The sequence below is a fragment of the Marmota monax genome, unplaced genomic scaffold (assembly GCF_021218885.2).
Source record: "Marmota monax isolate L192 unplaced genomic scaffold, Marmota_monax_Labrador192_F-V1.1 WCK01_AAM20220418_F8-fsc00036, whole genome shotgun sequence".
Classification (NCBI taxonomy): domain Eukaryota; kingdom Metazoa; phylum Chordata; class Mammalia; order Rodentia; family Sciuridae; genus Marmota; species Marmota monax.
Window position 1 is genome coordinate 438408 of NW_026694491.1, and position 15627 is coordinate 454034.

The 15627-nt window shown below is 33.3% G+C and overlaps 1 protein-coding gene across 3 annotated transcripts in view; it reads right to left on the minus strand.

Annotated features, from left to right (window-relative positions):
• The window catches only part of Scyl2 (SCY1 like pseudokinase 2), a 61948-nt gene that overhangs the window by 28499 nt on the left and 17822 nt on the right, over positions 1-15627 (minus strand). For all 3 annotated transcript variants that reach the window (XM_046419340.2, XM_046419338.2, XM_046419339.2), the window contains exons 3-7: positions 13675-13832; positions 9925-10069; positions 2432-2581; positions 963-1184; positions 439-555 (exon numbers count right to left, since the gene is read on the minus strand). In XM_046419340.2, coding sequence (XP_046275296.1) covers positions 439-555; positions 963-1184; positions 2432-2581; positions 9925-10069; positions 13675-13832 — 792 coding nt within the window. The remainder of the gene's footprint in view (positions 1-438; positions 556-962; positions 1185-2431; positions 2582-9924; positions 10070-13674; positions 13833-15627) is intronic.

Below are 15627 nucleotides of genomic sequence, written 5' to 3' on the forward strand. Positions count from 1 at the left end.
TAAGAAAATAAATTATTTTTCAAGTTCAAATCTTCAGAATTAGTACCTTTGAATTGGCTAGGCAACAACCCTTTTATACACATAAACCTCTAAAATATTGAAAGATTAAGTAAAATATCTTGAAGGCATAAACAGCACTAGTTATTTATTAAAATCCATTCTTACATGAGCCAAACAGAGGGCTAGACTTCTTCTGGGAGCAGAATGCCTGCATACCTAATTGTGATTATTAGGACTCTGTTTATTTGAAATATTACTTTTCTATCACAGAATTTATGTACATAAATTATTTATCTGTTTTAAAAGAGGTTGAATATTCAACATAATCAAAAAGACAGATATCATCTAGGGACCGAATCTTGATTTAGGAAAAAGTAATCTATGTTAACTTTTCATTTTTTTGTCCGTCCACTAATGCAGAAATCTGTGTGTACTCACCTTTGTCATTTGATCTGCATCTGGTCTTACAGTTGGAGTGACATTTAACAATAGTTTCACGTGTTCACGGACTTCTTCAGGTATATTTGTAAGTGAGCTAGATCCTAAACGACTCAACTATTCAAGAGTGATAACAGTAAAAATTGAGTGCAAAATATTCAAAAAATATGCATTTATATTGACAGTCTTTTTAGAAAGATTTTTAAATTTCACTCAATGTTTTTAAATTAAACAAAACACTAACTTCACTGTTAAAACACTTATCTTTAATACCTGAAATTGTTTCCGTTCCTAAAATAAAAGCCTAGTGTTTTAGACCATATTTCAATATTTACGCTGGTAAATGCAAGATTAAAGCTGTAATAACAAACTTTAACTAGTCTTCATTATTTATAGAAATCACTTTTATTATACTGATTTTATGATAATATAAAATGAAGCACTCTTAAGAATTTTGGCTACACTTTAGGAAAAAGAAAGAAACAATTAATTATTAATGAAAGCAAATATCAATAGGCAAATACCTGATCCAACTGCCTACTAAAACTTTTATAAATATCTTGCTTGTTGACTTCAAATATAGGTTTCCCTTTGTTAAATACGGCATACATAACAGTTCCTAAAGAATACATATCGCTGGCTGTTTCACAGCTCACAGAAAGTATGTACTCAGGAGCCAAATATTCAGGATTTGGAAGACACAATGATGGTAAATTTGGGTCCCATTCTTTACAAGGAAACTTAGGCTGTAGTAAGACAGAAAAGAGATGACATCAATTAAATATTTCTAATGAAAGTAAAGCATTATCAAGCAATGTATCTTTAAATTTGTACTAAGTCATGTAAGTAAAAATGCCATTATCAGGGCCGGGGTTGTGGCTCCATGGTAGAGCACTTGCCTACTACGTGTGAGGCACTGGATTCAATCCTCAGCACCACATAAAAATAAATAAAATACAATACAATAAAATAAAAAATGTTATTATCATCTTCAATTGTAAAATTCCCAAATCCCCAAATATGGAAAGTATATGAAACAAAATGAGAGATCAGAATTCTCAAAAACTCTTGTGATTATTGTGAATTCTCTTCCAGAAAACAAATTATCAATACAAGGTGCAGTATAAACATGTAAAGGTTCATACTTTTTTGGAAGCACAAAGACTAAGTTCAAATTCTGACTCTACCACTTAAAATCCATCTAAACTTAGGCATGTTAGTTTATTCTATGAGCCTAACTTACTCATTTATATTGTATCTATACCTCTCTGAGGAGCTGTGAGGATTAAATAAGTAAACACATGAAAAGTGTTTAGAAAATGCTTCAATAAAGGTTATTGTTATCATCATTATTGCTGTCACTATGCTACACAAAGAAAATTCTATGATCCAATGAGATAATATGTTAATGTATTTGGCATTCTGAGTGGGGAAAAAAAACTATTTAACCAAATAATTCTAAATTTATTTAACTGTGGCATCCTTTTCTCAAGTAACATTAACGTGTAGGGAGTTAATGAGCTGAAGCATATTTTTAGATGCAATGAACACTAGAAATTTTCTATAAAAATGTAAATTAGTGGCTAGAGTTGTGGCTTAGCGGTAGAGCGCTTGCCTAGTGCATGTGGGGCCCTGGGTTCAATCCTCAGTACCACATAAAAATAAATAAAAGGTATTGTGTCTAACTACAACTAAAAAAAATAAATATTTTTTAAAAATGTAAACTAAAAAAAAAACTATTGTAGGGCTGGGGCTGTAGCTCAGTGGTAAAGCGCTTGCCTTACGTGTATGAGGCATTGGGTTTGATCCTCAGCACCACAAAAAAATAAAGTATTCACCTACAACTAAAACAAAAACAAACAAAAAAAATTGTACCACATAGCCTACATGTACCCTTTAACAGAGGTTACACTAAATTCTCTAGTCCATTCTAGATATAATCACAAATTTCCAAGGCTTTAAAAAACTCAAAGACTAATAACACTTTCATTACCTCTTGTTCAGAAGGATTGGTCGAAGACACACAAAAATCAAAACCCATTATTTTCCAGGCTCCACTTTTATTCAAAATTATATTTTCAGGAGTAACATTTCCATGAACCATTTTTACACTGCTATGCAAAAATGATAAACCTTCAGAAACCTATAAATGAAAAAAATTTTTCTATTACATAAAGCTCTATTTATAACAATACAATGTGTCATAAAAATCATAATTATTAGCTGGGCATAGTGTACATACCTGTAATTCCATCTACTTGGGAGACTGAGGGAGCTTGAGGCAAGGGTGGGCAACCTAGTGAGATGCTCTCTCAAAATAAAATTTAAAAGGGGTGGGAATATAGCCCAGATGTTCAAGGACCTGAGTTCAATTCACAGTATAACACCCCCCCAAAAAAAATCATAATTACTGCTGGTTCTTCCAATAAAAACAGTTTTTAATGACACCTAGCAATCAAATCTCATCATAAATGCAAAAGTTTAGATATTTTCAGCTGGCAGGACAATCTAAGCATTAGTTGGTGGGAAAATCTAACTATAAAACCAAAGTACAACTATCTATTAATTTCCTTTATACATGCACATAAACAGAAGAAAAAAACACCTTTTCCTATCCAAATTCATTCAGTTCCAGAGTTCAAAAAGTGAGGGAATTTTTGATTGAGTTACAGATAGTGAGTATTAAGACTTAGTTCCGTTTTTCTGAACAGTATTGTGCTATTCTCAACTATTCAGATGATATTCATTTATTCTCACATTGGATTAATATTTGGTTAATTTTTTAATATCTATACCTGATATTATCACAAAATCTGTGAAACAAAATGAAAGACTAGTTTTCTGTCTCCAGAAGAAGTAGATTTGGGCAAGAAGTAGATTTTGACTTCAAGGATAACACTGTCCCTGGTTTTCCCCAAACTCCACTGAGCACTGCTTTTCAGTCTATTCTGCTGTTTCCTCCTTACTTTCCAAATGTCCTGACACAATGTTTGGACCTCTGCAATTTGCCATCTACTCTCACTTTCTTGATGTTCCCAACGCTTTAATTATCACCTATGGGCTGAGGTTGTGGCTCAGTGGTAGAGCACTCGCCTAGCACGTGCGAGGCCCTGGGTTCGATCCTCAGTACCACATAAAAATAAATAAATAAAGGTATTGTGAAAAAAAAATTATCACCTATATGCTGACTATTCTCAATGTCTCCAGACTGAGCCTTTGTCCTAAAATTCAGATTGATTATCTGACTACTTTCATGACTTTTCTCCCCTTGAATTTTATAAGTATCTCAATCTCAGAGGAATCCAAATCAAGTTTCTCTCATAATTTCAAATTCTTTCTTCCTGTAGTATTTCTGGTATCCATTAATAATCACTTCACTTTTCTGGTTGTTTGGGACAAAAAAACCTAAGTTATCCTGTACTACATTATTTTTCTTATATAGCAAATCCTGCTACCTCCACTGTCATAATATACCACCTACCTACCCTGCTCTGGACCATCATTATCTCTGACTGGAATTGTTCTAATAGCCACCAACCTTATCTCTTTGCTTCTGCTCTTGCCCTTCTACACACTTTAATCCTCAATACAGTAACTAGAGTAATCTATTAAATATAACCCAGATCATGTCACTTTTCCTGCTCAAACCATTTAAAGGCTTCCCCTTTCAGAGTAAAGTATTCATCTAGTGTAAAAGACCTACCCACCCCACCCAACCCGCACCATAGCTCTCTGATCTTATCTCCTACAACTGGTCTTGTTGTTTACTCCTCTCTAGTGCTATAGGTATTTCACTATTCCTTGGACATTTTCACTATTCCTTGGTTCATGCATGATCCTGTCTCAGAGACTTTATACTTGAAGTTCTTTCTACCTGAAGCATTCTTTCCCCCCAAGTTACCTATATGGCTTCTTTGACTTTTTTTAGTTTTTTCTCAAATGCCCCCTTTTCAGTGGGATGTTATTCTAACTATCCCATTCAAAAGTACATCCCTTTTCTCTCTCATCCAAATATTCCTCTTTTCCCTTCCCTCCTTTTTTCTTAACATCATTTCATCAAAATTCAATTTACTATCTTCCCACATGATAATATGTTTCCAAATGAGAAAGATTTTTTGATTTGTTCACCCCTATGCCTTTAGCACCCAGAACTATGCTAACCATATAGCTGTCCAACTTGAGAATTAATTCTCTTTAAAAATCCCCACTTACAGTTATCAACATGAAGACAAGTCAACACTTAAGAGTGTAAAGAGGGCTGGGGTTGTGGCTCAGTGGCAGAGCACTTACCTCACACATGTGAGGCAATGGGTTCGATCCTAAACACCACATAAAAAATAAACAAACAAAATAAAGATATTGTGTCCATGTTAAAAAAAAAAAGAGTGCAAAGAGCACAATTTTAGAAGATATCTGGGTTTGTGTCCCTACTTCCTTACTTACCACCTATGAAACTTTGAGCAGGTTACTCAATTTATATAGATCTCTGTGGATTACTTCAAATTGTGAAATATAAATTTTTTTAATAAGATTCCACACTACTTCTAATCCCTATATGTCTAGTCAGCCATCAGGACCTATTCTACCTCTGCCTAACTGCACTCTGTACCTCTAGTCCTTCCTCTGATTTCTGCTGAAATCATTTTTTTTTAATCTTTTTGTTTGTTTGTTTTTGTGGCACTAGGGATTGAACCCAGGGCTTTGTGCACACAAGGCAAGCACTATACCAACTGAGCTATATCCCCAGCCCCTCCTTCCTCTGATTTCTGAGCAGGACTTTTATTTAAAAACTGTCATTAATTGGCCTAGGGAAGCAGCTCCATAATAGTGTGCTTGCCTAACATATATGAGGCCCTGGGTTCAATCTAGCTCTGGCAAAACAAAACTATCACTAATTATTTCCTATATTAAATACTATATAAACATTTAGAAATTCACACATTTGATCCTGACATCAAACTCTATGTTGTAGGGATTATTTCCCATATGCTTTCCCTATCCCAAAATTCTGGTCTTGTAGACTGATAGCTCTAAAATACATTTCAGACCATGTCATTTGGCTTGCTTACAATTTTTCATTATTTCCCATCACCAGTAAGACATGTTTCTATCTTTCCAATTTCACTTTTCACCACTCTTATATACAACCTGCTACTTCTAATCGCCTAAATACTACTAAGTGAATAGTACAATAAGCAAAGATTAAGAGGTTTAATAGTATTTTCCAAATAAAAGGATGTTCTTCATTTACAACACATTTGAACTCATGAAGTTCATTTAAAATTTACATTTTCAGGCAGGTGGGGTGGAGCACACCTGTTAACTCAGAAGGCTGAGGCAGGATGATTGCAAGTTTGAGGCTAGCCTCACCAACTTAGCAAGATCCTGAGCAACTTAGCAAAACCCTGTCTCAAACTAAAAAAATAAAAGGTAGGGGATGGCGATGTGGGAATGTAGTTAAGTACTACAGTACCCCTCAGTTCAATCTCTAGTATTAAAAAAAATTCACATTTTCAAAAATATATATTCCCCAAGTATAAATTTCAAGATATAAAAAGTTTATCAAATTTAGAAAAGATTCCCTATTTTTATAAGAAAAAATAAATTCTTTGCTTATTGTACATTTCAGGCACAGATTTGGCCGACGTTTTTATTTAATAATCTCAGGAATATTTAGAACAATTTTAGGATTGAGAAAAAAGATCAGATGGTTACTATAATACACAAATCAATGAAATAGAATCAGATTGCCCAGAAATAAACCTTTGTATATGTGGTCAAATGACTTTTGACAAGGATACTAAAACCACTGAATGGGAAAGGAACAGAATTCAACAAATGGTACTATGAAAACAGAACCACCTACAAAAAAATGAAGGTGGACCTTTACACCATAAATAAAAATTAAGTCATGGCCAGATGATGTGTAATTTAGGGTAGTGTGCAATACTTAGCATGTACAAGACCCTGCATTCAATCCCCAACACTAAAAACAAAAAACAAAAACTCAAAAGGATCACACACCTAACCTAAATCCTAATACTATAACACTCTTAAAAGAAAAATACAGGGAAGCTTCATGACATTGGATTTGGCAATAATTTATTGACTATGACACCAAAAACAGAGGCAACTGAAGGAAAAGTATATAAAAGAGACTATCAAAATTTAAATTTTTCTATGCATCAGAGAACAAAATCAACAGAGTGAAAGGCAACCCACAAAATGGAAAAAAACTCTCACAAATTACATATCTGATATGAGATTAATGTCAATAATATATGAAGAGCCGGGCACTATGGCTTACACCTATAATCCCCAGCAGCTCAGAGGCTGAGGCAGGAGGATAGCAAGTTTAAAGCCAGCCTCAGCAACTTAGCGAGGCCCTAAGCAACTCAGCAAGACCCTACCTCCAAATAAATATAAAAAGGGCTAGAGGTGTGGCTCTGGTTAATCACCCCAGGTTCAATTCCTGGTACCAAAAAAAAAAAAAAAAAAGAAGAATATATCAAGGGCTGGGGATGTGGCTCAAGCAGTAGCGCGCTCGCCTGGCATGCGTGCGGCCCGGGTTCGATCCTCAGCACCACATACAAACAAAGATGTTGTGCCCGCCGATAACTAAAAAATAAATATTAAAAAATTCTCTCTGTCTACCTCTCTCTCTATTTAAAAAAAAAAAAGAATATATGAAGAACTCTTACAATTAGATAACATACATACACACACACACAAAAACAGATTTAAAAATGGGCAAAGGACTTATTGACTAGACATTTCTACAAAGATATATTAATGGCCAATAAGCACATGAAATGATGTTCAAAGTCAGTAATCATTAGGAAATGCAAATCAAATCACAATGAGATACCATCCCATATCCAACAGGATGGCTAGATACTATAAAGTAAAAAGAGAAAACAGTAAATATTGGCAAGGATATGGAGAAGTTAAAATCCATATGCATGCACTATTAGTGAAAATGTAAAATGGTGTAGGCTTTATAGAAAACAGGTGACTCCTTTATCGTGGCTCCTCAGAAAATTAAAACTAGAAACCCCATATGGCCCATCAATTCTACTCCAGAGTATATATTCCAAAAAATTGAAAGCAGGATCTCAAATAGAGATTTAACCAAGCACAATGACACACAGCTATAATCCTAGCAACTCAGGAGACTGAGGCAGGAGGATCAAAGTTCAAGGCCAGCCTCAGCAACTTACAAGAACCTGTCTAAAAACAAAAAATAAAAGGGACTGGGGGTATAAAATCTTCCTGGGTCCAATCCCTAGTACCTCCACCATACACACACATACACACACACAAAAAAAAGTTGTTCAAAGAGTGTGTGTGTGTGTGTTCACAGCAGATTATTCACGAAAGCCAAAGCATGGAAGCAACTCAGGAGTCAGTTGATAGATGAAAGTACAACTGAATTGCTTATAATGTGGTACATGCATTCAATGGAATGTTACTCAACCTTATAAAAGAAGGAAATTCTGATACATGCTATAACATGGATAAACCTTGAGGACATAGTGAAATAAGCTAATTACAAAGGGATCTATTTATATAAAGTATACAGAGTAGTCAAATTCACAGAGACAGAAAGTAAAACTGTAGATGCCAAGAGTTGGGGGAATGCGGGGGATAAGAGTTATTGTTTATCAGGTACAGTTTCAGTTTTGCAAGATGAAAACAGTTATGTAAATGTGGATGGTAGTCTTGGCTGTACAACAAGTCAACATATTTAATGTATTAAACATACATTTAAAAATAACAAAGATGGAATTCTTTAAATATAGTTAGGAAAATGACAAGATAAGCCACAGACTGGGAGAAAATATTTATTAATTATATATCTGACAAAGGATTTGTGTCTACAACATGTAAAGAAATCTTAAAAACTCATTAATAAGAAAACATTCAAAAACTGGGCAAATGTCTGAACAGACATTCACCAAAGAGAATATCCATATGGCAAGGAAACATATGAAAATGTAATAAGTATCATTATTCATTAGGGAAATACAAATTAAAACCACCTAGAGATACTAATGTACACCTGTTAAAATTAAAGGAAGAAAATAACAGAGTTTTTAACAAAGATATGAAAATAACAGAATTTTTAACAAAGATATAATATATTAATTATACTAATTCACATTATACTGTTAATGGGAATGAAAGACAGTATAACCACTTTGGAAAAAGTTTGTCAGTTTCTTTAAAAAGTGAAACACACAAATAACATTTGATCTAGCCATTCCACTCACAGCTATTTATTTAATCAGAAGAAATGAAAGTATCTGTGTCCATACAAAATCTTGTACACAAGCAGCTTCATTAGCCATTAGCCAAAAACTAGAAACAATGCTAGTGACCAGCAACAGATAAATGGATAAACAAACTGGTATATGCATCCAATGGACTATTACTCCATTATAAAAATGCATCGACTATTGATACATACAATGATATGGGTAAACCTCAAAATAATTACACTGACTGAAAGCCAGATTAAAAAAACACACACCTATAGGATTCCATTTATAAAATTCTAGAAAATACAAACTGATCCATAGGGGTAGAAAGAAAGTCAGTGACTTCCTGGGACAAGATACAGAGAGGGAAGGATACAAGGAATATGAGAAAGCTTTGCAGAGTGATGGATGTGTGCATTATCTTGATTTTGGTGATGGTTTCATAGGAGTATATGTGTCAAATTTCACATATGTGCAGCTTATTAAGTATGCCAATTATGTTTTACAGCTAGCTGTTAAACAATAAATAAAATGGCCAGGCAAGGTGGCACATACCTATAATCCCAGCTACTTTGGAGGCTGAGGCAGAAGGACCACAAGTTCAAAGCCAATGTGGGCAACTTAGTGACAGCCTCTCAAAAACAAAAAAACAAAAGGACAGGGGTATAGCTTAGTAGTAAAATGCCCCCTGGGTTCACTCCTCAGTACCATAATCAGTCAATCAATAAAATGATCTCTGTCCACCAGGATCTCAGAATCTGTTACATAAATCTACTATATGGAGCTGAAGATATTATTCTGGTAAGAAAAGAAAGAAAAATCTTAAAAGTATGTGGAAGAGCCAATAATATCTCTTGATATCTACTAAATTTTTTAGAGAAGTAATATTATTATTCAATACTATATTTCAACTTATAATTTTCTTTATGAAATTACTTACATGAATAAAAATTCAAAAAAACCAAAAGGAACCCATCCCATTTACAAATCAATAAGTTCCCCTCCTCAAAGTTTACCAAAGTTATCAGTTTTATATATTTAAAATATTATCCAAGCCTAACAATAAACTGCAAAAAAAAAAAAATTATACAACACAGAAACTGTTTTCAAATTACTAACAAGAACGAAAGGTTTATATAAAATAGTTTACAATGTCTAATAAATTTGAAAAAGCCAAAAATAATCTTAAAGGAAAAACTTTTACATGTTAAATAAAAATACATACCTGAAGTAAACCATATTTAGTTTCTACATCATAAAGTTTGTAATCCTTAATGTCTGGAGATATAGAGGGAGGCAGATTTTCCCAGCTACCAAGAACATTGGCTAAACTGGCAAAAACAGGTTCTGTACAAAATGCCAAGCAGTCCCTGTTTTCAAAAAGAAAGAGTATTACTATATTTTTTATTCATTATCAAAATCAAATATACATAAACTATCAGAAATCCTATTAAACTATTGATAAGGTAGACTATTTTAGATTTGTAAATTTCAGCATAGTTATAGAACATTTCAAACAATATCAGGAGGCTTCATATATGAATTATCCTGGATAAATCAATCTTCTAAACTAAGTGTTATGACAACTGATACATTTTTTTTTAAACTTAAAACATCAGGAAATAAAATATTATTTCAACTGTTCTTCTTCAATGACTGATATTCCTTATGGGAAACCAATAAACTTACTTAAAATATTGTTATATTGTACATATGATATCCTTATTTCTAAAGCTGTAATTTTCACAATATGCTACTCAGGGAACCTACAGATTTCCCACTGATGCCTCAAGAGCAAGAGGATCAGGAAAAGGAACAGGCATACCTCCAGTCCCCCATTCTTACTTACAATCAAAGCAACTTTGCTTTTATCTATTTTTGAAAGGTGTTGCAGTTTTAAATTTTTTTTAATCATTGCTTTTTGGTGTATAAGAATTAAGAATCCAGAAAACATTAGATATTGACATTCAATAGCTTTATAGAGTAATGATCAAGAACTCAAGCATGCCTATTCCCACCTTACTGACACTGCACACCCTAACCCAGAGCTTCACTATGCCGGTATGTAAAATGACGGTAACAGATGCACCTTGAAGTGTTACTGTGAAGATCAAATGAGATAATCATAAAATACATAGCAAAGCATCCAGTGCATGCTCAATAAACTCTTCTTATTGCTGTTACAATTACCAACCATCTGAGGCTCAAGCCCTAACATTTTAGGCTTTGGGCTTTGGGTTCTGGCAATGAAGGATTACAAGGTAGTATAGCAACAAGGCTAAACCAAGTTTCTGTGCCACTAATATGAACTTTGTTGTTTCACATGTCTATAATATCTAAATAACCTTTTATCTGCCTTGAACCTATTTTTCAAACAAAAGCACATATAATCAATATATATCAGACAGAGACAGATCTACTTAAGATTGAAAGAGAAAAGGATCATATTGCCTACCTGTTCAGTCATTATGAAGGATGCTATCTTGTTTTTATGCCTAGGATTCAGCTCATTAACCCAGAGGACACTAAGGCATTCTTTTACAGAACTGTTCTGAAAGTTGCTCAAATACTCTCTCTCTCGACCCAAAAAATCATCCTTAGTCACATCAAAAATCTATGATTATCATTCAAGTTCTAAGGCCTTACAATCTTTCATGAAAATTCATTTCCATTATTATTAATCACATTGAAAACGGGTATATGTTCTTAAGGACCACTTCCCAAACACAGCTTCTTAACAGTCATTTATTTTCACCACCTCCACCAAAACTTAGCTTCCCAATATCTTTGTACAACAAATTCAGTCCTTGTTATATGTGATTCCTTTCTTTTCCCAATGACCAACAATAAACTATCGCCTTACCTATCTTTTACTGGGCAAATTTTAATTCTGTAATGACCATCACAGGTTTCTTTTACACAAAGTATAGTTGAACCTTGTTCTCTTTGTTTTTCAACATTCATTAACATTTATTCACAGTCCTCTTATTTCATTCCTTATTCCATGGTTCTCTTTATCTACTATTTACCTAATAGCCACTTTCTACTTCACAAAAAATTACATTTCATCAAACATGAACGAATAAACTCATTAGCCTTAAACTTTACCTGAGTGTATTACTGATTCCTCAACCATCTTCCTTTGAGTTCCTCCAACAGGATTTGACCCACATGTCTTCTCCTGGATTCTGTTACATTTTCTGGTTACAAACTGCCATCTTATTGAAACTGTTGAATGTCACTAATAACCTCTCACTAGTTTAGCTTAATGATTCTTCTCAGTTCTTATTTTCTTTCCATTCTTCAGTCTCCAGTGCAATTGGGTCCTTTTGTCCCTCTCCCTTGGCTTCTATAACATACTGCCAGGTTTTCTCCTGCCATATGACAATGATTTCTCCTTTTTCCTTCCCTGGCTTTTTTAACCTCCCTACATTTCAAAGTACATTCCTCAGTCTACTGCTCATTTTACTCATGCTCTTGAAAAAAATCCATTTTAACCTGGTTAAATTTCAATTACTGCCTTTGTTATTCCCATACACATCACCAACTCTGAACTTTCATCTGAATTATCCTTTCTGTAGGAGATTTCCTTTGGATAATTTCTGTGCCATTCAATATTATTAATTCATTAATGATTAGAACCTATTTTTTTCCTTTCCTAAAGTGTTCCTATTTCTATTAATGTTTCTACAATTTTTACAACCTCACAATTAAGATATCTTAAAGTAATCTGTGAATTCTCTTTCTGCTTACCAATAAAATTCTAGTTCTATAATGTTTAATTCACTATAAAAGAAGCTGCTGAGACAGAGAAAGAGTAACATACTGTTTGCCTTGAGAAATTTAAAAATGTAATTATGAGATATAAGCTGTAGATACAAGTAATAAGGATATTTTTATGATAAGAGACATATGAGCAAATTTCTGGACAGGCATAGCATGGTACAATAAAAAAAAAGTGGGCTCAGAAATCACATCTCTGCCAGCTTTAAGTAATATCTCTGATCCTCATCCTACATTATTGCGAAACTTAAATAAGTTAAACAATGTAAAACATTTAGGATAGTTTTCACATGTAAATTCTGTCTTATTTAGGTGGTGGTGGCAGTCTCCTGCATTTTTAGAGGGGCTGATTAGTAAAGATTCCAGTGTAAGAATTTTCTGAGAAATCTAATATGCCAAACTGATAAAAGCAAAATTACAGTAGCTGAAGGGAGATGAGAAGTTTGGAACTCTGCAGTTGTGTACCCTACTTGCCTGTTTTTATCCTATCCTTAAAATACTAGGGACCACAGAACACAAATGGCAAATCACTTGAGTAAGGATCCTAAATTAAAATGGGAATATAGTCTGCTAAGAAGGAGCAAATAAAACAATTTGGGCTATGAATAATATGGAAAAGGTTTTATAAAGCTAGGGTTTCTAAAGGATTATTAAAAGCATCACAGGCTTGACAGTCTAGTCAATTCTACATAAATTTCATTTTCTGGTCAGCAATATTTCCCAAGATCATCCTCAAGAAAAAATACATAGTAAAGTAAATGAAAGCTATGGATTGACATGCTGGGAAAAACAGAAGATTAAATGTCTGGAAATGCACTTGCCACACACACAAAATTGGTCCTCAAATATTGCCTCAATAAAAAGGAGACAAGAAATTTTAGCAAATTAGCAAGGCAGACATTTTCAGGCAGTGAATATACTCCATACTTCTCTTACATCTTCCATTTGATTACTGTAGTGCTGAGCATAGAAAAGACACTTAAATACAGACTCAAGGCAAATGTGAAGTAAGTCTTTATCAATATTCAAAAAAAGAGACATACATGCAAAATGCAAATAAATTTTAGGAAACTAATATATAAGAATGACAGTTCGTAACAATTTTTCACTGATAATATTTGAAATAGACCAAATATAGTTATTTTTAATTTTTTCACAAAGTCTCCTATATAAATTTCTATAAAAAATTTACCTTGATTCTTCTAAAGGATGTTGGACAGTAAGAAGTCGAGGGTGTCGTAACCGTGTTAACTGTTGGACTCCTCGTTTTAAAGAATCGATGATCTGATCCTTTTCAAATTTCTGATATTTGTCAATCAGCTTTTTATCAAAGACAAAAACAGCCACTTCCTAATAAAAGAATTGTGTCACTAATTTTAATCAAGAACTATATAAAAATAATAAAGTTATATTTGAGTGTCAGCAGTTTACAATTAGAAATAAAAACTAATGCCATGAAAATTTTAGCACCATTATAATACCTTTCTGATTAAAATGTTGTTTCCTTTATGATTAATAAATCTAAATAATTTTAAAGGTATGAGACCCAGAGTTCTCATCTAAAGAGAACATAGGAAATGTTTTATCTAAGATCTTACAGCAAAAACTGAACTGCCAAGACTCAGTTACCTAGGTAGACTAATTCTAGGGCCAATATGCCACTCTGTCTCCTCAGAAATAGCAAAGAGACAAATATGGAACAGTAAAGTAATAACATGGTACATGCTTTCAGGAAAGAAAGCACTGAAGTTGAGTGACAGCTTTAAATAACATTCATATACAGACTGAGTATCCCGTATCTGAAATATTTGGTACCAGAGGTGTTTCAGATTTGGCTTTTATTCTCAGATTCTGAAATCTTGCATAATCTGGAATTCCATTTACGTTTCATACATACCTTTACTCAGATAGACTTAAGTAACTTTATACAAGATTTTTAGTGCATCTACATTTTGACTGCTACATGAGGTCAGGTGTGGTATTTTCCACATGTGGCATCATATTGGTACTCAAAAGGTTTTGGATACTGAAGAATTTCAGATATCAAATTTTTTGGATTAGGGATGCTCAACCTGTATAAACAGATCAACCTAGCTCTTTTGATCATTAAGAGACATAAGAGAAGAAAGTAAGAGTGTTATATAATATCAATTTGAACTAAAAAAAAATGACCTAGAAGTTCAAGTTCCTATGGCACCAATCATGCGCAAAATCTTCTTTTAGTAAGTGTTCTGCTATAACACATTTTATAAATGCATCTAATTTAAATGTGTTTATTTTTTCAAGATGTTTTAAGCCTTAAAAAAGATCACATGAAATGGTTCTTGAGCTCTTAGTTTTATCACTCTTAAAAGAACATAAAGAAAAATAAACAACATAAAATTCTTTCTTTCAAAGACTCATTTATGGTTTAAGGTAAAAGATGACAGATTCCTACACAGGACATAACAGGTTATCAACTAACTATCTTAAAAATACTTTTCTCTTTATTCATATCAGTTAAAATTAATCAATTTCAACAAAATTATGTTAATAACTCTTCAGACCCCATACTGATTTCCTAAAACTCTTAGCCTATATTTTAAAACCTTTCATCAGAATATATCATAATCAATTTCCAACTTGCATTTTTCTTTTATTATTTTGCTATCAGATTGAGCATTTCCAATCTGAAAATATGAAATTCAAAATGCTCCAAAATTGAAGCTGAGATCCTCAAAGAGTTTCAAGTTTCAGATTTTTGGCTATGGATACTCAATGTAAGCATTTCTGATCCCAAACACTTCATAAGGGACAATCAACCTGTCCTACCCACTCTGCTAACACATATATGCCACTTCCATAAAAGTCCTACCTGTCTCTATCTATATATTATAAACTTTTTGAAGCAAGCAACAATGTCTTAGTGGTGGGGATAGGGTGTGCCTGAATGGTGGAGGGCTTGAAGAGTGAGGCTCTGGACTGGATCACTAGCAGACCAAAAGCAAACAAAAAACAAAGCTACATCTTGGTAGAAGCATCTCCGGTGTTTATTGCCGACTTATAGTCAATAAAGATAAGCAATTAATTAATTAGAAGCATTTTATTATCTCAAATTAAAATCCTTTTCATCTTTTCATTATGATTTTAAAATATACAGAAAAGA